This window comes from Pelophylax lessonae, assembly GCF_965119305.1.
Source record: "Pelophylax lessonae genome assembly, chromosome: 13".
In the NCBI taxonomy this organism is placed as follows: domain Eukaryota; kingdom Metazoa; phylum Chordata; class Amphibia; order Anura; family Ranidae; genus Pelophylax; species Pelophylax lessonae.
Window position 1 is genome coordinate 172266507 of NC_138780.1, and position 22264 is coordinate 172288770.

Consider the following 22264-nt stretch of genomic DNA (forward strand, 5'->3'; position numbering starts at 1 on the left):
TAGGAAAAAAGCTTAAATTTGAAATAAACAGCATTGATTGAACTCAGAACATTTTTTTTTAATCAAATGCAGTCTTACCAGTGCCCGTGAATGCAGCCTCGCCCACGCAGTGTCCCCCAGTGCAGCCTCGCCAGCGCAGTGTCCCCCAGTGCAGCCTCGCCAGCGCAGTGTCCCCCAGTGCAGGGCAAAGTAAGAGCAGCCTCGCCAGCGCAGTGTCCCCCAGTGCAGCCTCGCCAGCGCAGTGTCCCCCAATGCAGGGCAAAGTAAGAGCAGCCTCGCCAGCGCAGTGTCCCCCAGTGCAGCCTCGCCAGCACAGTGTCCCCCAGTGCAGCCTCGCCAGCGCAGTGTCCCCCAGTGCAGGGCAAAGTAACAGCAGCCTCGCCAGCGCAGTGTCCCCCAGTGCAGCCTCGCCAGCGCAGTGTCCCCCAGTGCAGCCTCGCCAGCGCAGTGTCCCCCAATGCAGGGCAAAGTAAGAGCAGCCTCGCCAGCGCAGTGTCCCCCAGTGCAGCCTCGCCAGCGCAGTGTCCCCCAGTGCAGGGCAAAGTAACAGCAGCCTCGCCAGCGCAGTGTCCCCCAGTGCAGCCTCGCCAGCGCAGTGTCCCCCAGTGCAGCCTCGCCAGCGCAGTGTCCCCCAGTGCAGGGAAAAGTAAGAGCAGCCTCGCCAGCGCAGTGTCCCCCAGTGCAGCCTCGCCAGCGCAGTGTCCCCCAGTGCAGGGCAAAGTAACAGCAGCCTCGCCAGTGCAGTGTCCCCCAGCGCAGCCTCGCCAGCGCAGTGTCCCCCAGCGCAGTGTCCCCCAGTGCAGGGCAAAGTAACAGCAGCCTCGCCTGCGCCATTGCAGAGAGCGGTGACATAACGGTATTTTAAAAAGGCCGCGCTGAGAGGCAGAGGGGGGCGGGCCAGACCGAGGAGAAGCGAGGACGAGTGGCCTGCTGTCATCAGTAGTCCCGGCGCCTATGATAGATGTCACACGTCCCGGCATTGGATCACTGTGCTGTCTATCATAGGAGACGGGACTTCCTATGACAGCAACCACTCTTCCTTCCTTCTACTTGGCCCGGCCCGCCCCCCTCCTCTGCCTCTCAGCGCTGCCTGGACTATTTTTTTTTTTAAATTGATCGGCGTATAACACGCACTGGTGTTTTGCCTTCCATTTTTAGGAGGAAAAGGTGCGTGTAATACGCCGATAAATATGGTATTTTCTCAAAGCTGCTATTTATCTAGGGTGCTGCTTGCACTGTTTGATGTATAATCACTTTGGGAAGCACCTACGATTATGCATTAAAAAAAAAAAAAAACACGAAAAGTTGCAAAACACAGCACAAGCAGTATCGATATGTGAAAATCAAAATAAATATTACCTTCAGATAAGGTATGATTTATGATAAAACAAGAAATAGACAAGTAGTACAATACTACTCTGTTACCTGCAGGAAGTCTGCCTGGCCCATGCATCATTCTCTGTACATGATCATTGCTGTGTTCATAATATCTGTAATCTTCATGTTGCTTCCTTCTTTGTCCGTCATAATGGTGGTCTGAGCAGAAATATCTGGGGTTTGCATCTCCATTCTCCATAACCGAATTAGCTTCTGTTAAAAAGGACTGCGAGGAGGAGCCATACTCCCTAGGCACGTCACCCAGCCCCCGCACCAAATATGAAGGGGCGGACAGCCTGTTACTCTCCCTGCGCATGACCTCCTGGGGAGTTCTTTGAACCGGAGTCCGCAAAAAACTTTGATTTCTAGAAACCCCCCCATCCCCTCCAGGGGGATACGGAGAGGGGGCGGGATCCGCCGGGAGGATGTCCGTCCGACGTGGGATGGTTGGACCATGGCGGATGAAAGAGGGCATCAAATCTGTAATGAAAGAAAGAAAAAAATTGTAGAGATGTAATGCACCAAGTTTAAAGGATCACATAAAACAAGCAGAACAACAAAATTAAAGAATCAGCGCCCTTCATAGGAGTCTGGAGGAAAAAAGTTTTTGTTGGGTATAGTAAAAAAAAAAAATGGTATTTACTTGCCTAAAATAGAACTAGTTTATGTTCTCTCTGTGTTTGTGTGGGTCTTCCCTGGGTGCTAGGGTTTCCTTTCCCCATTCCAAAAACATACTGGGGTCAAATGAGCAGACATTGTATAATTTATGCCTCGTACACACGCAACGATTGTTGGCCGTGAAATTTCGGCCAACGTCCGATCGGCCGATTGTCGGCTTGTTAGTATGATGCTTCCGACAATCGACTGCGACTTTTCGGCCGAACAAAATCTGGTGTGCATGCTATAAAATTTTTGTTGGCCGTCAACAGAACGGCCGATTGTTCCTCAGTCAGTACAGATTTCGGCAGACAAAAATGTGATGAAGACTGGGCATGCTCAGAGAAGAAAAAACACACGGAAAGTAAACCATCACATGACATCACTTCTGAAGTTGGTTGTTGTTGGCCGATAAAATTTGTGTGCAGTCTAGAGCACATTTCAACCAACACGACAACACTGGACAAAAGACGGACGATCGGTCGGCCAACAATCGTTGCGTGTGTACGAGGCATTAGTAAAGTGAATGTTAGCATACAAGGTGAACTGCGTTCACCTTGGATACCCAATAATCTGCTAGCAATTATTTTTTTTTTTTTTTTTTTACCATTTAAAGACCAGGCTTTTTCTGGCACTTTTTGTTTTGAATTTTTTGCTAGAAAATTACTTATAACCCCCAAACAATATACTTTTTTTTTTTTTTTAGCAGAGACCTTAGGGAATAAAATGGTGGGTTTTGCAATTTTTTATGTTACATGGTATTTGCGCAGCGTTTTTTCAAACGCAGTTTTTGGGGGGAAAATTTTTTTTAAAAAATACACTTTTCTTTTGCCCTAAAATTTTAAAAACACCACAAACGATAACCCAATGTGTCCGTAAAATATAAAAGATGATGTCACGCCAAGTAAAATGATACCAAACATGTCACACATTTGCGCCCGCCCGCACAAGGGCAACAAACGGCGCAAGTTTTACTATTCATAGGCAACGCTTGAAAAGCCTTTACAGGTCACCACTTTAGATGTACAGAGGAGGTCCAGTGCTAGAATTACTGCCCATGATCTGACATTCACGGTAATACATCACATGTGTGGGACCAACGTGGTTTGTGCGCGCACGCATGGGGGGGGGGGGGGCACTTTATTTTAATAAATTACATACATTTATTTTTACACTGTTGCTTTAGGCTGTGTTCACTCTAGCTGCGGACAAGGGTCACTGTGTATATCTTTTCACCGTTTCAGGTGCGAATCAGGTCAGAATTTGCACCCTGAAAGGGACCAGAAGATGCACAGAACCCTTCTGCAATTCGGGCTGTGGCCACCCTGGAGGTGGGTCATTTGGCTCCAGTGACAGCATATGAATTGGATGCGGGAAAGTGATTTTTTTCATCACTTTTATTGCGGTCACAAGGAATGTAAACATTCCTTGTGACAGCAATAGGCACCCAACAGGTACTCTTTATGGAGGGATCTGGGCTCTATAAGACCCCAAATCCCTCCTTTGCACTTTAACCACCTCCCACCCGGGCCATTGTAGATATACGGCCGGGTGGGAGTCTCGTCCTTCTGAATGGACGTTCCGGAACGTCCTTCAGAAGGAGCGAGATCGCGCCGCCGCGTGCACGCGCAGCGGCGCGATCTCGATGTGCCTGTGTCCCTCGGACACAGCGCAACAAGATGCGTCAGGAGGGCCCTGTGATTGGCCCTCCTGATCACATGACGGCTGTGTCCAATCACAGCCGTCATGCAATGTAAATACAGCCGTTGTAACGGCTTCGATCTCTTCTCCTCCCTGACAGATCCTGTCAGGGAGGAGAAGAAGAGGATCGATACTGGAGCTGGGGTGATCAGTGAGTATTTCTAAGTACTCACTGATCACAGGGGGGGTCTGTGCTGGTAATCAGAACATTGATTACCAGTGCAGCCCTGGGGGGGGGGGGGGTGCCACTAGAGCCACCAGGGATGCCCACCCATGACCACCAGGGATGCCCACCATGGCCACCAGGGATGGCAAACAGCCTGCCAGTGGTGCCCTCCTATCAGTGCTACCCACCAATGCCATATATCAGTGCTGCCCACCAGTGCCCATTATTGCCATCCACCAGTGCTGCCCACCAGTGCTGCCCATCAGTGCCGTCCATCAGTGCCGTCCATCAGTGCCGTCCATCAGTGCTGCCTATCAGTGCCCATCAGTGCTGCCTATCAGTGCCCACCAATGCTTCATATCAGTGCTATCTATCAGTGCCACATATCAGTGCCCATCAGTGCTGCATATCAGTGTTACCTATCAGTGCCCATCAGTGCTGCATATCAGTGCCACCCAATCAGTGCCACCCAATCAGTGCCACCCAATCAGTGCCACCCAATCAGTGCCACCCAATCAGTGCCACCCAATCAGTGCCTGTCAGTGCGGCGTCATCAGTGCTCATCAGTGCAGGAAAAAACGTATCTATTCACAAAATTTTGTAACCTAAACAAAAAAACTTTTTTTTTTTTTTCAAACTTTTCTGTATTTTTTTATTTGTGCACCAAAAAAGAAAAAACCTGGCAGTGATCAAATACCACCAAAAGAAAGCTCTATTTGTGGGGAAAAAATGACATAAATTTGGTTTAGGTACAGCGTTGCATGACCGCGCAATTGTCATTCAAAATGCAACAGCGCTAAAAGCTGAAAATTGGTCTGGGAAGGAAGGGGGTTTAAGTGCCCAGTATTGAGGTAGTTAAAGAATTCCATTTTTAAAAAAACTGGCGCCTTTAAGGTTCCAGTAAATTGGAAGTGATGTCTTGACGTTGCTTCCAGGTTGCTACATCCGAGACCCGACCAAAGCCAATCCCGGCTTTCTTTGGGTCTCTGACCAGTCAGCAGACGTGCGGGGCTGGTTGCTCGGGTCTCCAGATGGGACGGGAGAGCCCGAAGGGGGATGTCCCCTCCCACTGTTTGCGATACCAATCGAGCGGCTGTTCAGCTGCATTGGTTATTACAAGAGAGCCGACTGTCGGCTCTAAAAAACTGTGTGCGCTGATGAGGCTGCACTGATAGGAACTGATATGCTACACTGGGGCTGCGCTGATGATCAGTGCCCTGATTATCTGTACAGATCTTCCCTGCAAGGAAATGCCGCTGACCAGCTCTCCTCTCCTCACACTCAGTAACCAGCACTTTCGTGTTTACATGTGATCCTAGGGACATGGTGCGCTCGTGAGGGTGTGCAAGAGCGGTGACACTGGGGGCAACGTCATGCCAAAACAAGGGGGATCCCACCTGCCATAATTTTACTATACAGCGAGCATAAGGTAGAAAAAAAATAAAAAAGGTGCATTTTTTTTTTTTTTTTTGAGCCTGTAAAGCATTTTACCAGCCATCGCTGGTGCCATGCAAGTCTCCTGCAGACCTGTCAGTGTATTTGTGAGCCCGTACAGGCAGGCAGACACAATCTGACAGGAATCAATGAACTATGATGGCACTCCACAGTCCCGTGATAGTACATTGAAAACTACAAGCTAACAGCTGCAAAGGATGTTGGGGCTTGTAGTTCATTCACACACTGAACGATGCAAATGAATGACGCAGGCGTGTGGGTGGAGCCCCACAAGGCCGCGCCGATTTCAAAAAGTGACAGCTTATAAGGGGAACTTCTCCCTAAAAACAGGAACATGTAAAATGTTCCCACAGGTGAACTTATCTTTTAATAATTACATTTGCTTTCAACCTTAATTTTAAAAACAAATGGACTTTCCCGCTCTTTCCAATTTTCTCATCACTGAAGTCTAATGCCTCGTACACACATTCAGATAATCGTACGAAAAAAAAATTGCTTTCGACCTGATCACACGATAATCTGATCGTTAATACACAGCTTTCGACAGGCGATCACGACAGTTCGTCCAACAAGATCCAAACTGACAAACACGAAAACTTCTGTCGTACGATAGCCTAGCGAACGACAGACAATCGTTTAATCAGTACAGTATGCGTCCTCTAAAAATCGATAGACAAAGACCACGCATGATCAGAAACACGAAAATAACCCAGAAAAAGCCTAACTGACATTGTTTTGCACTATCCGATACGTAGCTACGCAACCAGGAAGTTTTTCCAGAATCGTACGAAAAAAAAAAAAAAAAAAAAAAATCACACGCTAAGTACGCATTGCTGAATTCAATATTAGTATCATGCAACAAAATCCGAATGATATGTTGTACGATAACTACGATTATCTGAACGTGTGTACGAGGCATTAGGCTTCTTTCACACGGGCAGTGCGCCCGACATAGTCCGTTTTGCTCAGCGGGGATCGATCTGCCAATCCCCACTGAGCAGGCGAATGACAGCTCTGTCTCCGCTCTGTGTGCAGAGATGGAGCTGTCAGAGCTCTGCTCTCCTCTATGGGGGATCGGATGAGAACGGACCGCCTGTCCTTTCTCATCCTATCCGATCCTCCAGACGGATGGAAAATAGGGTTTCCCTCTGTCCAGATTTCATGGACAGGATCGGATCGGAGAGCAGCGGGTGTCAGCAGACATGTCTCCGCTAACATCTGCTGCCCCATAGGGATGCATGGAGGATCCGATCAGATCCACCTAAAAAACTGACAGGCGGATTGGAAAGCGCGTGTGAAAGGAGCCTTATACAAACATCCATTTGACCCCACAAACAAATAGAAAATCAAACAAACGTTCCTAAAACTGAAAATGTCTAACAAAATTCTTCTTCTATGACCAGCTTAAGACTGCACAATCCTGGGGGTGGAAGTTGTTGTTTTTGACAAGTCAGTGCCTGAACGAAACAAATTCTACTACCCGAAACACCGATTTTATCTTAAACGCAGCCAGCAATGATTCATGTACATAATAGGAGACTGAAGGGGGAAAACAAGAAACCCCTCATCATATCCCTGGACTCTGCATTTACAGCCTGAGACTTGTCTCTCTCCATCACCCTGCAAAACACTGATAAGAATTCACTTTTATTCCTGAGACCCTATTTGGCTCAGCTTCAACTGACAGAGCAACCATAGAAACCACTGATAAGACCTTCCTGCTATTAGAGGCACAGAGATCATTCCCCTTGACTTGTAGAACCTTCATATGATGCCCCTTTTCCTCCATTGACTCTTCATAGGATGCCCCTTTTCCTCCATTGACTCTTCATAGGATGCCCCTTTTCCTCCATCGACTCTTCATAGGATGCCCCTTTTCCTACATCGACTCTTCATAGGATGCCCCTTTTCCTCCATCGACTCTTCATAGGATGCCCCTTTTCCTACATCGCCTCTTCATAGGATGCCCCTTTTCCTACATCGACTCTTCATAGGATGCCCCTTTTCCTACATCGACTCTTCATAGGATGCCCCTTTTCCTCCATTGACTCTTCATAGGATGCCCCTTTTCCTCCATTGACTCTTCATAGGATGCCCCTTTTCCTCCATGAACTCTTCATAGGATGCCCCTTTTCCTCCATTGACTCTTCATAGGATGCCCCTTTTCCTCCATGAACTCTTCATAGGATGCCCCTTTTCCTCCATGAACTCTTCATAGGATGCCCCTTTTCCTCCACTGAGTCTTCATAGGATGCCCCTTTTCCTCCATCGACTCTTCATAGGATGCCCCTTTTCCTCCATCGACTCTTCATAGGATGCCCCTTTTCCTCCATCGACTCTTCATAGGATGCCCCTTTTCCTCCATCGACTCTTCATAGGATGCCCCTTTTCCTACATCGACTCTTCATAGGATGCCCCTTTTCCTCCATCGACTCTTCATAGGATGCCCCTTTTCCTACATCGCCTCTTCATAGGATGCCCCTTTTCCTACATCGACTCTTCATAGGATGCCCCTTTTCCTACATCGACTCTTCATAGGATGCCCCTTTTCCTCCATTGACTCTTCATAGGATGCCCCTTTTCCTCCATTGACTCTTCATAGGATGCCCCTTTTCCTCCATGAACTCTTCATAGGATGCCCCTTTTCCTCCATTGACTCTTCATAGGATGCCCCTTTTCCTCCATGAACTCTTCATAGGATGCCCCTTTTCCTCCATGAACTCTTCATAGGATGCCCCTTTTCCTCCACTGAGTCTTCATAGGATGCCCCTTTTCCTCCATCGACTCTTCATAGGATGCCCCTTTTCCTCCATCGACTCTTCATAGGATGCCCCTTTTCCTCCATCGACTCTTCATAGGATGCCCCTTTTCCTCCATCGACTCTTCATAGGATGCCCCTTTTCCTCCATCGACTCTTCATAGGATGCCCCTTTTCCTCCATCGACTCTTCATAGGATGCCCCTTTTCCTCCATCGACTCTTCATAGGATGCCCCTTTTCCTCCATGAACTCTTCATAGGATGCCCCTTTTCCTCCATTGACTCTTCATAGGATGCCCCTTTTCCTCCATTGACTCTTCATAGGATGCCCCTTTTCCTCCATTGACTCTTCATAGGATGCCCCTTTTCCTCCATTGACTCTTCATAGGATGCCCCTTTTCCTCCATTGACTCTTCATAGGATGCCCCTTTTCCTCCATCGACTCTTCAACTGCAATGTTGGTCCTGAAGACCTCTAAACTGAAGTTCCTGACCTGAACCCAAGGATCCCAAGTTTACAGTAATATTAACCACTTCTGGACCGGAAGGTTTTGCCCCCTTAATGACCAGGCCATATTTTGCATTACGGCACTGCGTTATTTTAACGGATAATTGTGCGATCGTGCGACGCTGTACCTAAATAAAATTGATGTCCTTTTTTCCCCCACAAACAGAGCTTTCTTTTGGTGGTATTTGATCACCTGTGCGATTTTTATTTTTTGCGCTATAAACAAAAAAAAGAGCAAAATTTCTGAAAAAATAAAAAAATATTTTTCACATTCTGCTATATAACATTTCCAAAAAAAAAAATTAAAAATCAAAATTTAACATTTTAGGCCAATTTGTTTTCTGCTACATATTTTTGGTTAAAAAAAAAAAAAAGAAAATCACAATAAGTGTATTTTGATTGGTTTGCGCAAAAGTTATCGCGTCTACTAACTACAGGAAAGATTTATGTCATTTTTTTTTTTTTTTAACTAGTAATGGCAGCGATCTTTTTTGCAGGACTGCAACATTGCGGCGGACAGATCGGACCCCTGACTGACATTTTTGACACTTTCGGGGGGACCAGTGACATTACTACAGTTATCAGTGCTAAAAATATGCACTGTTATTGTAATAATGACACTGGCAGGGAAGGGGTTAACAGTGTGGGTGATCAAGGGGTTAAATATGTACCTAGGGGCGTGTTTCTAACTGTGGGGGGTGTGGCTTGTGAAATGATCAGAGTTCCTATATAGAAGGATCACACAGGCTCTGTGATCATTCCAGCTGACCGTTCTCTCTAAGCATGGGGGAACGATCACGGTTGTCAGGCGGCAACTGGAGCCGCCTGCCCCATGCATCGGCTTCTCCGCTGATGAGCAGGGGTGGGAGTGCGCCGCCGCCACTTGCCCCCTAACTGCCTGCACGCAACCGACGTATAGCTACGGCGGTTTTGCGCAGTAGCGGCTGCGGTCGTAAAGTGGTTAAAGTCTTTTTTTTTTTTTTAAAGCAACAAACATGCCATACTTACCTCCTCTGTGAAGTGGGTTTGCACAGAGCAACCCTGATCCTCCTCTTCGCGAGTCCCTCTTCAGTGCTCCTGGACCCCTCCTACTGTTGAGTGCCCCCACACCAAGCAGCTTGCTATGGGGGCACCCGAGCCGAGCCATAGCTCTGTGTATCCATTTAGACACGAACATGTGGCCCAGCCCCCTTTCTCTCCTCATTGGCTGACTGACAGCAGCAGGAGCCAATGGCACCGCTATACTGTCTTAGCCAATGAGGAGGGGAGCCCCAGGCAGCCGAGACTCTCCTGCAACATCACTGGATCTAGATGGGCTCAGGTAAATATTAGGGGGCCGCTGCACACAGAAGGCTTTTTATCTTGATGCATAGAATGCATTAACATAATAAACCTTCTGACTTTACAACCAATTCAAGTATGTCTAAAGCAAAAACCTTTGACTAGAGCAGAGAATGGTTAAAGTGATATTAAACGGTCATACTTACCTGCTCTGTGTAATGGTTTTGCACAGAGCAGCCTGGACCCTCCTCTTCTCGGGTACCTCACTGACGCTCCTCTTCTCCCAGTGCCCCCAGAGTAAGTTGCTTGCTATGGGGGCCCTTGTGCAGACTCACTCCTGAGCCCTGCTTGGTCCCTCCCCCATTCCTTCTTTACTGGTTGTGATTGACAGCAGCGGGAGCCATGGTCTCTCGGCCAATGAGGAGACAGAGACCCAGGAGAGCAGCCACTCTTGTGTACATTGCTGGATTGCATTCCAACAGGGGTAAGCATTAAGGGGGGCTGCATACTGAAGGTTTTTTTACCTTCATACAAAGAATGCATGAAGGTAAAAACAGTCAGCCTTTAGAACCGCTTTAAAGCTGAGCGTTGGGTATGGATATTTTTGCATAGGTACGTTGCTCCAGCTTAGACCTATGCAAGTGTGTAAGTATACCTGTGGGAGCCCTATGGAAGTTGTAAGTCACTGCTACTAAAGTGATTGCCACTAGCTACTTGGTCCTGTGCCCCAATCAGAGAACACCTTCAATTTTTCCAATGAATGCCAAGCAGTCCCTGATTGGATGAGGGTAAAGGCAGAACGGTGCCATCACCATACCCCCCCTCTGTCCAATCAGAGAACAATTTGCAGTCATTGGGGAAAATGCACCATATTCAGTTAATGCCACCCATGCCAAGTGAGCAGCCTCATGTGTTTACTAAGTAGTAGGGCAGCCGCTTGGCACGGGACCCTAAAGCTAGTGGAGATCACCATGTTAGGGGTGCCGACTACAGCGATCTCCAGCTTCAATGGGGACTGCTGGATATGGTGCATGCACACTTAAGCCAGCCATACATGAATCGAAATTTGGCTATTTTAGCTGGGACCGGCCGAAATGTGATCCATGTATGGGTTAGTTGGTTGTATACAAGTCCATCGATTGACTTGTGTACAGCAAGCCTGTCAGGTTTTTCCTGAGCGATCAGTGCTGCCAGTAAAACTGATCACTGTATTCTTCCAGTGGGGAAGGCTCCCCGCCAGCTGAGTACAATAGCTCAGTCGGAAGGATTCCCCCCCCATCCACATTGAATTTGCGAATGGGGGATTTGGCTAATTTGAACGTAAAAAATAAAATAAAATATGAAAATGATGTATGGTCTGGCCCAAGGTGAACCTATAGAACTATGCCAAGATATCCATCCACACATAAACTTCAGCTTTAACCCCATTAGTTTTTTCTTTACTTTTTATTGTGTGTGTCTAATTGGAAATGTCTCCAAACCAAGGCCAGTACCCCCAACCTGCAGGTAATAAGTGCTGCTGCACATGTTAAATGTAAAAGAGAGTGATGTGCTCATTGCAGTAACTCGTAGCATCCAATCAGATTGACTTTAAAGTGGTTGTAAAATCAGACGTTATTTTTTTTAATCTTAATGCATAAGGTTAAAAAGCCTTCTGTGTGCAGCAGCCTCCCTAATACTTACCTGAGCCCCATCTCGATTCAGCGAGGTTGCAGGAGTGCCTCAGCTGCCCAGGACTTCCCTCCTCATTGGCTGAGACAGCAGGGTCGCGCCAATGGCTTCCGCTGCCGTCAAAGTCAGCCAATGAGAAAAAGGGGGTGGGGCCAGGCCGCGGTGTCTGAATGGACACAGGGAGCTGTAACTCAGCTTGGGTGCCCCCATAGCAAGCTGCTTGCTGGTGGGCCACTCAACAGGAGGGAGGAGCCAGGAGCACAGAAGAGGGACCAGAGAGGAGGAGGATCCTGGTTTCAGTGGTTTTCCACTGAGGAGACAAGTATTCCATGTTTGTTATTTTTAACAAAAAAAAAATTCACGAGACTTTACAATCTCTTTAATGACATTAAATTAGTACAAGGTGGAATATGATTGGCTGATAAGGGTAGAGCACTATGTCCCCCTGCATTCTCATTGAATAAGCCTATTGGTGTACATGTAGCACCAAATGTCTCTTACTAGAGGGAACCTATAGACCCCTCATAGACCGAACCCTAGGGACCCCGCTATGAACCTGTTACCCTACCGACCCTGATATGAATCTCAGTTACTCTACTGACCCTGCTCAGACTCTCAGCGACCCCGCTATGAACCTCAGTTACTCTACTGACCCTGCTCAGACTCTCAGCGACCCCAGAGACCCCGCTATGAACCTCAGTTACTCTACTGACCCTGCTCAGACTCTCAGCGACCCCAGAGACCCCGCTATGAACCTCAGTTACTCTACTGACCCTGCTCAGACTCTCAGCGACCCCGCTATGAACCTCAGTTACTCTACTGACCCTGCTCAGACTCTCAGCGACACCAGAGACCACACTATGAACCTCAGTTACTCTACTGACCCTGCTCAGACTCTCAGCGACCCCAAAGACCCCGCTATGAACCTCAGTTACTCTACTGACCCTGCTCAGACTCTCAGCGACCCCAGAGACCCCGCTATGAACCTCAGTTACTCTGCTGACCCTGCTCAGACTCTCAGCGACCCCAGAGACCCCGCTATGAACCTCAGTTACTCTACTGACCCTGCTCAGACTCTCAGCGACCCCACTATGAACCTCAGTTACTCTACTGACCCTGCTCCGACTCTCAGCGACACCAGAGATCCCGCTATGAACCTCAGTTACTCTACTGACCCTGCTCCGACTCTCAGCGACACCAGAGATCCCGCTATGAACCTCAGTTACTCTACTGACCCTGCTCCGACTCTCAGCGACACCAGAGATCCCGCTATGAACCTCAGTTACACCATTGAACCTGCTCCGACTCTCAGCGACCCCGCTATGAACCTCAGTTACACCATTGAACCTGCTCCGACTCTCAGCGACCCCAGAGACCCCGCTATGAACCTCAGTTACTCTACTGACCCTGCTCAGACTCTCAGCGACCCCGCTATGAACCTCAGTTACTCTACTGACCCTGCTCAGACTCTCAGCGACCCCGCTATGAACCTCAGTTACTCTACTGACCCTGCTCAGACTCTCAGCGACACCAGAGATCCCGCTATGAACCTCAGTTACTCTACTGACCCTGCTCCGACTCTCAGCGACACCAGAGATCCCGCTATGAACCTCAGTTACACCATTGAACCTGCTCCGACTCTCAGCGACCCCGCTATGAACCTCAGTTACACCATTGAACCTGCTCCGACTCTCAGCGACCCCAGAGACCCCGCTATGAACCTCAGTTACTCTACTGACCCTGCTCAGACTCTCAGCGACCCCGCTATGAACCTCAGTTACTCTACTGACCCTGCTCAGACTCTCAGCGACCCCGCTATGAACCTCAGTTACTCTACTGACCCTGCTCAGACTCTCAGCGACCCCAGAGACCCCGCTATGAACCTCAGTTACACCACTGACCCTGCTCAGACTCTCAAGCCATCCCAGACACCGCTCACTTCTGAGCGACCCTGTTCCAAACCTCAGTTACCCTACTGACCCCGCTCTGACTCTCAGCGACCCCGTTCCAAACCTCAGTTACCCTACTGACCCTGCTCCGACTCAAGCGTCCCTGGAGACACCGCCCACTTCTGAGGGACCCTGCTCCGACTGTCAGCGACCCTGCTATGAACCTCAGTTACCCTTCTAACCCCACTCCGACTCAATGACCCTGCTCTGACTCTCAGAGATCCTGCTCTAACTCTATGTGACCACAGAGACACAGCCCACCTCTGAGCAACCCCAGGGACCTGGCTTCAACTCTCAGTGACCTCGCTATGAACCTCAGTTACCCTACTGACCCCGCTTCGACTCTCAGGTGACCCCACTATGAACCACAGTTACACTACTGACCTTGCTCCGACTCTTAGCCACCCCAAGGACCCTGCTGCGACTCTCAGCGACTCCATGGACCCCACTCTGACACTCAGCAACCCCACTATGAACCTCAGTTACCCTACTGACCCTGCTCCAACTCTGTGACCCCTCCTTCGACTCTGTTAACCCCTGCGCCAACTCTCAGCGACCCTGGGGACCCCGCACCGACTCCCAGATACCCCATTCCGACTCTCTGCGACCCTGGGGACTCTGCACCAAATCCAAAGGACCCCGCTAAAATGATATTTTAGTTATAGTTACATTTTAGTCATCTGAATGGTTTTAGTCATATTTTAGTTTACAAATATCCAGTTCATTTTAGTCAACTACAAATCGAATGGGTTTAGGTAAATTGTAATGCATTATTTAAACATTTCTACAGAATTTATTTAAACTCATTATATACTCCTGGAGTAAAAATCGAATATGTTATTATTTCTGGTATTCAGGCTGAACATGCGCTATAGACAGATTTAGCCGTGATATTTTTTTTTTATAAAGAAACAAAAATATTGCTTTATGACAAACAGAAGTGCAACTTTACAATACAAAAAAACCCCAAAAAACTGTAAACTCCATTGGCTGTAATGTCATTGCACATATTACCAACATTAAATATTATGAAAAAATTTCAGAAAAGCCTTTTTCTTAATTTTTTTCTCTTTCAGCAGCTCAGTAGAGGCCCCTTACTTATGTTTATGCGATGGTGCAAATCATGTATAAACTTTATTGTGTTATTATTACATGCTCTGGATGGAATTGTGTTGCAGATTTAGAAACGGCCAACAAAGGAGTGTTCATTTTGGCGTCAATTTTCAATTTCGTTTTAGTCATAGCCGTTTGACTAAAATGTCATTTTAGTTTTAGTCGTATTTAAGTCATCTGAATTGTTTTCGTTTTAGTCGTATTTTGGTCGACGAAATTAACATTGCAGCGATCGCAGTGACCCTGCTACGACTATCAGCGATCGCAGAGACCCCTCTAGGACAAGTGACCTCACTATGACTATCAGCGGTCGCAGAGACCCCGCTCTGACTGTAAGTGACCCCACTACGACTATCAGCGATTGCAGAGACCCCGCTCTGACTGTAAGTGACCCCACTACGACTATCAGCGATTGCAGAGACCCCGCTCTGACTGTAAGTGACCCCACTACGACTATAAGCGATTGCAGAGACCCCTCTAGGACTGTAAGTGACCCCACTACAACTATCAGTGATCGCAGAGACCCCGATCTGACTGTAAGTAACCTCACTATGACTATCAGCGATCACAGAGACCCCGCTCTGACTGTAAGTGACCCCACTACGACTATCAGCGATCGTAGAGACCCCGCTATGACTATCAGCGATCGCAGTGACCCCGCTCTGACTGTAAGTGACCCCACTATGACTATTGCAGAGACCCCGCTACGACTATCACCAATCCCAGAGACCCCGCTCTGACTGTGAGTGACCCCACTACAACTATCAGCGGTCGCAGAGACCCCGCTCTGACTGTAAGTGACCCCACTACGACTATCACCAATCGCAGAGACCCCGCTACGTCTGTAAGTGACCCCACTACGACTATTGCAGAGACCCTGCTCTGAATGTAAGTGACCCCACTATGACTATCAGCAATCGCAGAGACCCCGCTACGACTGTAAGTGACCCCACTACAACTATCAGCGATCGTAGAGACCCCACTCTGACTGTAAGTGACCCCACTACGACTATCAGCGATCGCAGAGACCCCGCTCTGACTGTAAGTGACCCCACTACAACTATCAGCGATCGCAGTGACCCCGCTCTGACTGTAAGTGACCCCACTACGACTATCACCAATCGCAGAGACCCCGCTACGACTATTGCAGAGACCCTGCTCTGAATGTAAGTGACCCCACTATGACTATCAGCAATCGCAGAGACCCCGCTACGTCTGTAAGTGACCCCACTACGACTATCAGCGATCGTAGAGACCCCGCTATGACTATCAGCGATCACAGTGACCCCGCTCTGACTGTAAGTGACCCCACTACGACTATCAGCGATCGCAGAGACCCCGCTACGTCTGTAAGTGACCCCACTACGACTATCAGCGATCGTAGAGACCCCGCTATGACTATCAGCGATCACAGTGACCCCGCTCTGACTGTAAGTGATCCCACTACGACTATCAGCGATCGCAGAGACCCCGCTACGTCTGTAAGTGACCCCACTACGACTATCAGCGATCGTAGAGACCCCGCTATGACTATCAGCGATCGCAGTGACCCCGCTCTGACTGTAAGTGACCCCACTACGACTATCAGCGATCGTAGAGACCCCGCTACGACTGTAAGTGACCCCACTACGACTATCAGCGATCGCAGAGACCCCGCTACGACTGTAAGTGACCCCACTACGACTATCAGCGATCGCAGAGACCCCGCTACGACTGTAAGTGACCCCACTACGACTATCACCAATCGCAGAGACCCCGCTATGACTATCAGCGATCGCAGAGACCCCGCTATGACTGTAAGTGACCCCACTACGACTATCACCAATCGCAGAGACCCCGCTATGACTATCAGCGATCGCAGAGACCCCGCTACGACTGTAAGTGACCCCACTACGACTATCACCAATCGCAGAGACCCCGCTATGACTATCAGCGATCGCAGAGACCCCGCTATGACTGTAAGTGACCCCACTATGACTATCGCAGAGACCCCGCTCTGACTGTAAGTGACCCCACTACGACTATCAGCGATTGCAGAGACCCCGCTCTGAATGTAAGTGACCTCACTTTGACCCTGTGCTGACCCCCCAGATTTGCCCCCCCCCCCCGGTACTTACTCCGCAGTAGCGGGGAGGTGTCCTTCTTCACATACTTGCCCTGCACCTCGGACGGTTTGGAAACTTCTTTCTTGGTCTTCTTCCTGGATAACATCCCCTCCTCCCTCCCCGGGCTCCGCTACACGGCGCGTCCCCTCATACTCTCCTCTCTGCGGCTACACGGCGACATACTACCCACCCTCCACCACTCCTACACCCGCCGCCAGGCTCCCTCTGCCGGTCACACCGGGGAACCGGCCAGAGCGCGCGCTCGTTCGTTCACAGCTCCCCTCCCGGATACGGCGGGAGCGCGCACCCTGCGTCACGTGACCGGAGCTTCACAAACTTTCTCCTTCAGCAAGCAACAGGCGCTGACGTCACCGCCCCGCCCAGTGCCCCGTTGGACAGACTGGATCTCCGGCGTCCTGGTTGCCTAACGACGCTGGGGAAGTGGGCGGAGCCAGGACGCCCTGCTGGAGTGACTGGTCCTGATCAGTCAGCGCTTGTCTATGATTTTCACATTGTCCTTCACTTGTCAGGCGAACATATCCACTTAGTTAGGATATAAAGTAGAACTAATGGAAAAAAAGTATTTTTTGTTTATTTAGGACAGAGTGGAGAGAGATTAGAACACATGTAAGGATTTCATTGCTGTCTTTGTCCCTCTGGGGGAGATTCACCATATTTATCCTGTTTGTCACCGAGAGTGAAAGTAATCTCCACATTTGGGCTGATATTAGAACACTCATAGGAGGGATATATTCCAATTGGGACATCAGTTCTGGTGACAACCAGGGATTCCATCACTTCCTGTTTGGCTATGGGACAGGAAGTGAAGGGAAATCTCCAAAATGGGACATAGATGGCAAAGAAAACTGACAGGAGTTATTATTCTATCCAAAATTAAAATAAATAAAAGTTTTTCATTCAGAATTTGAAACTCACAATTTAGAATTCAGAATTTGTTATTTGGAATTCAGAACTCAGAATTTAGAACTTGGAAATCAGAATTTGCAATTCAGAATTTTGGAACTTCAGAATTCAGAACTTGGAATTCAAAAAAGATTTTTGAATTTGGCACGTAATTTGGAACTTGAAATTCAGAACTCAGAATTTGGAACTCAGAATTCAGTACTCAGAAATCGGAATTTGGGATTCGAAACTCAGAATTTGGAATTTGAAACTTGGAAATTCGAACTCGGAATTTGGAATTCAGAACTCAGGACTTAGAATTTGGAACGTGGAAATATAGAGTTTGGAACCTGAAATTTAGAACTCGGAATTTGGAAATTGGATCTCAGAATTCAGAACATGGAATGTGTTGTTCTGAACTGGGAATTTGGAATTTGAAAATGGAATATAGAAATCAGGACTTTACATTTAGATTAGAACCTGAAATTCAGAACTCAGAATTCAGAACTTGGAATCTGGAAGTTGGAATTTGGCACTCGTAATTTGGAATTCAGAACTCAGAAATTGGAATTCAGAACTTATTTGAATCTCGTCATTTGGAACGTGGAATTTAGAAACGGGAACCTGGAATTTAGAACCTGGAATTTGGAACTTGGATTTTGCAACTCAGAATTTAGAATTCCGAACCTAGAATTTGGCACTTGAAATTACGAACTCGGAATTTGGAATTCAGAATTTGTTATTCGGAACTCAGAATTTGGAATTCGGCAAATGGAATATGGAACTCGGAATTTGGATCTCAGAATTTAGAACTTGGAATTTGGAATATAGAATTCCGGGCTTGGAATTCAGAACCTGGAATTTTAAACATGGAATTCGGAACTCAGAATTTGGAATTCTGAACTTGGAATTTGGATTCGGGAACTCTGAATTTGGAATTTGAAATTCGCAACTTGGAACTCGGAAATTGGAATTTGGAACTCGTAGTTTGAAACTAGAAATTTGGATCTCTCAATTCAGAACTAGGAATTGGTTGTTGGTAACTTGGAATTTGGAATATAGAATTCAGGACTTGGAATTCAGAACCAAAATTTTGGAACTCAGAATATGGAATTAGGAACTCTGAATTTGGTACTTGGAATTCAGAACTTGGAAATTGGAGCTCGAAATTTGGAACTTGGAATTTGGAACTTGACATTTGGAACTCAGAACTTGGAATTAGGAACTCAGAATTCAGAATTTGTTATTCAGAACTCGGAAATTGGAATTCGGAACTCGGAAAATGGAATATGGAATTCGGAATTTGGAACTCGAAATTTGGATCTCAGAATTTAGAACTTGGAATTTGTTGTTCGGAACTCAGAATTTGGAATATAGAATTCAGGGCTTGGAATTCAGAACCTGGAATTTTGAATTCAGAACTTGGAATTTGGATTTGGGAACTCTGAATTTGGAATTTGAAATTCGCAACTTGGAACTCGGAAATTGGAATTTGGAACTCGTAGTTTGACACTAGAAATTTGGATCTCTGAATTCAGAACTTGGAATTGGTTGTTCGTAACTTGGAATTTGGAATGTAGAATTCAGGACTTGGAATTCAGAACCAAAATTTCAGAACTCAGAATCTGGAATTAGGAATTTGGAACTCGAAAAACTGAACTCAGAATTTGGTATTTGGAATTCAGAACTTGGAAATTGGAGCTCGAAATTTGGAACTTGAAATTTGGAACTCAGAACTTGGAATTCGGAACTCGGAATTTGTTAGTAGGAACTCAAGAGTTTGGAATTCAGATTTTGGAGTTTGGAATTCAGAACTCAGAAATTGGAACTGGAAATCTGGAATGCAAGACTCAGAATTTGGGATTTTGAATTTGGAACTTGAAATGCTCAAAAGTGTGCCAGCAATAACTGCTGGAGACATTGTGCCTTGTGTGCCATGAGACAACCGGTATTCTCACCACCAAGTCAGTTCATTTAAATGCCTAGGCAACTCTGCATAATTTAATACCTTGAAGCGGAACTAAAGGCCGCCTGCACAGGAGTGCAGTCATCCCGGCACACAGGCACTGTGCCAGAATGTAAACTGAACTGCACATGCTCAGCTCAGTTGCCCGGCTCTCATGGTAATCCTCTGGTTTTCATACAGTCCAATTCAAAAGCCAGAGACACCCCATGTCTTGTGATAACATAAATGATCAGTAGAAGTCAGTCTAATCCGCATATGCTCGTTATGCCTTTTGAATCATTGATACATTGCCATGGCAACCTGTAAAGTTATATTTGTAAATAGTTATAGCTTGTGGGGACCTGGGTAAGGTGTCACAGACAGTACAGGTGACGTTTGGAGAACTGTGACACAGGTTGAGGTATGGTTGGCATTTGTGCTTCAATATTCCATACCAGGAGGAAGGAGCTGGCTGATGCTGAGGACATATTGGCAATAGAGCAGCTCAATGCAAAGGAGAGGCCATATGCATCCTGATGTGCTCCCTGGCCTCATGCACACTGGGCCCTTAGTCCTGATGCACGAGATGCCAGCATTTTGGTGCAGGCAGAGTGCACACGTGCGGTATCCAGCCCTGCTGCTAGCAGCCTCTAAAACTCCATGAGAGGCCGACCGCTGCTGCTGCTTGGTACTAACATTTAGAGCAGTATGCACCAGGAATGCATGCCAAGAACGCAGACTGCTTGCCTCCCCTGGGCGTATACTGCCCTAAACATTAGAAGCACTCAGTGCAACATCAAGCTCTGTCCAGCTGAGGCAGCTTTCAGCCTCTCAGAGTTTTATAGGCTGCCAGCAGCGGGGCTGGACAATGTGCCTGCACCAAAATGCCAGGATCTCATGTAGTGGGGGCTAAACACCCATTGTGCCTTAGAGGTTAGTTTACCATTAAAATGATTCACTTCTAGTTTCTCAAATGTATATACACATACCTCCCAACATTTCAACTTCAGAATGAGGGACACTGAAGGATGGATAGGACGCGAGTTTGTAAGGTACAGAATGCAGGGGGCAGGAGTGTGTAGTGTACAAAATGGAAGGGGGCGGCTCCATCTATTCCCCGCGACCCCATCCTGGCTTCATCCACCACCCCAATCCAATCTCAGGTCCATCCACCACCTCGATCCAATCCCGGCTCCATCCCAACTTTATCTATTACCCGATCTCATCCCGGCTCCATCTATTCCCTGATCTCATCTCACCTATCCCAGCTCCATCCTTCTCCCTGGTCCCATACCAGCTCCATCCATCCACCACACCCACCCCAGCTTCATCCCTCCCCCTGATCCTTTACCAGCTCCATCCCTCCCCACACCCATCCCAGCTCCATCCATCTCACCAACACCTATCCCAGCACCATCCACCCCCCCTCGCCCATGCCAGCTTCATCCACCCCCTCACTCCTCCCAGCTCCAGCCATACCCTCCTCACCCATCCCAGCTCCATCCATCCCCCACATCCACCTCAGCTCCATCCTTCCCCCCTCACCCATACCAGCTCCACCCCCCTTACCCACCCCAGCTCCATCCATCCACCCCCCCCACTCCTCCCAACTCCATCCATACCCTCCTCACCCATACCAGCTCCACCCCCCACCCATGCCAGCTCCACCCACCCTCACACACCCCAGCTCCATCTATCCCTGACACCCATCCCAGCTACATCCTTCCCCCGATCCCATCGCGGCTCCATCCGTTCCCCCGATCTCATCTCGGCTCCATCCTTCTCCCCCCACCCATCCCAGCTCCATCCATCTCCCCACACCCATCCCAGCTCCCTCCATCCCAGCTCCATCTGCAGTCTTAACTTTTTGAGAGCCTCCATGCCTACCTCCCAAATGTTTGAGATGGGAATGAGGGACACCTACTAGCAAAAGAATGTAGGCATAGGACACACCCTCTGCCACACCCTCTTAAAGGAGAACTATACAAAAATGAATGAGTTAAACACACAAGTGCATTTTTTTTAACCACTACTATTCCTTTATATTGGCTTTTGAAATGTGCAAATGCAGAAATTGAATGAAAGGTTTAGCACTTCGGAGCTATTTTTGAAAGACAAAAACTGTATTTTAAATTCAAATATATAGATCAGATCACAATGAGGAGGAAAGAGGGACAGAGGTACTTTCTTCCAAATCAGGGACAGTCCCTCGAAATCAGGGGGGAGCTATGCTCCATAGTAGAAGCACATGCATTATAATGGATAGAGAGCACATGCATTATAACGGATAGAGGGCAGGAGAGCATGGAGGGTGCCCACCCCTCCTTCATGTATTTGCAAATGTATGCAGAATAAACCCCTGTTTTTAACGCATTTTGTTAGACAAGATAATTTGGTTGGTTGCAGGCTGGTTGGCAAGTTGAGCTGGGAATTATCGTTTGTTAGGGCCATGACACCAAATACTCACACTCATTCCTTAGGGCTTGTTCACACCATTGCATTGGAGTAATGTTATATGAATTGGTGTGCTGTGGTGCCACCTCTTTTGAATGGCTCCTAAACCAGTAGCTTCCCCTCTATATGGGACGCAGGGGCGCCGCCACCCTAATTATATGCCCGGCTCCTAATCTATAAGCAGGGCGCTGGACGCATGAATTTCAATGGGGTTTTTTTTTT

The 22264-nt window shown here is 47.8% G+C and overlaps 1 protein-coding gene across 2 annotated transcripts in view; it reads right to left on the bottom strand.

Moving 5' to 3' along the window:
• Window positions 1-17034, bottom strand: part of SAV1 (salvador family WW domain containing protein 1) — a 58692-nt gene extending 41658 nt beyond the window's left edge. Inside the window, exons 1-2 of one of the 2 annotated variants that reach the window (XM_082242685.1) lie at window positions 16753-17034; window positions 1426-1857 (exon numbers count right to left, since the gene is read on the bottom strand). In XM_082242685.1, the coding sequence (XP_082098811.1) occupies window positions 1426-1857; window positions 16753-16846 (526 nt within the window). In that variant the 5' untranslated portion in view covers window positions 16847-17034. The remainder of the gene's footprint in view (window positions 1-1425; window positions 1858-16752) is intronic. The other variant, XM_082242684.1, reaches the window with a different exon arrangement.
• Between the last annotated feature and the right edge of the window lie 5230 nt (window positions 17035-22264).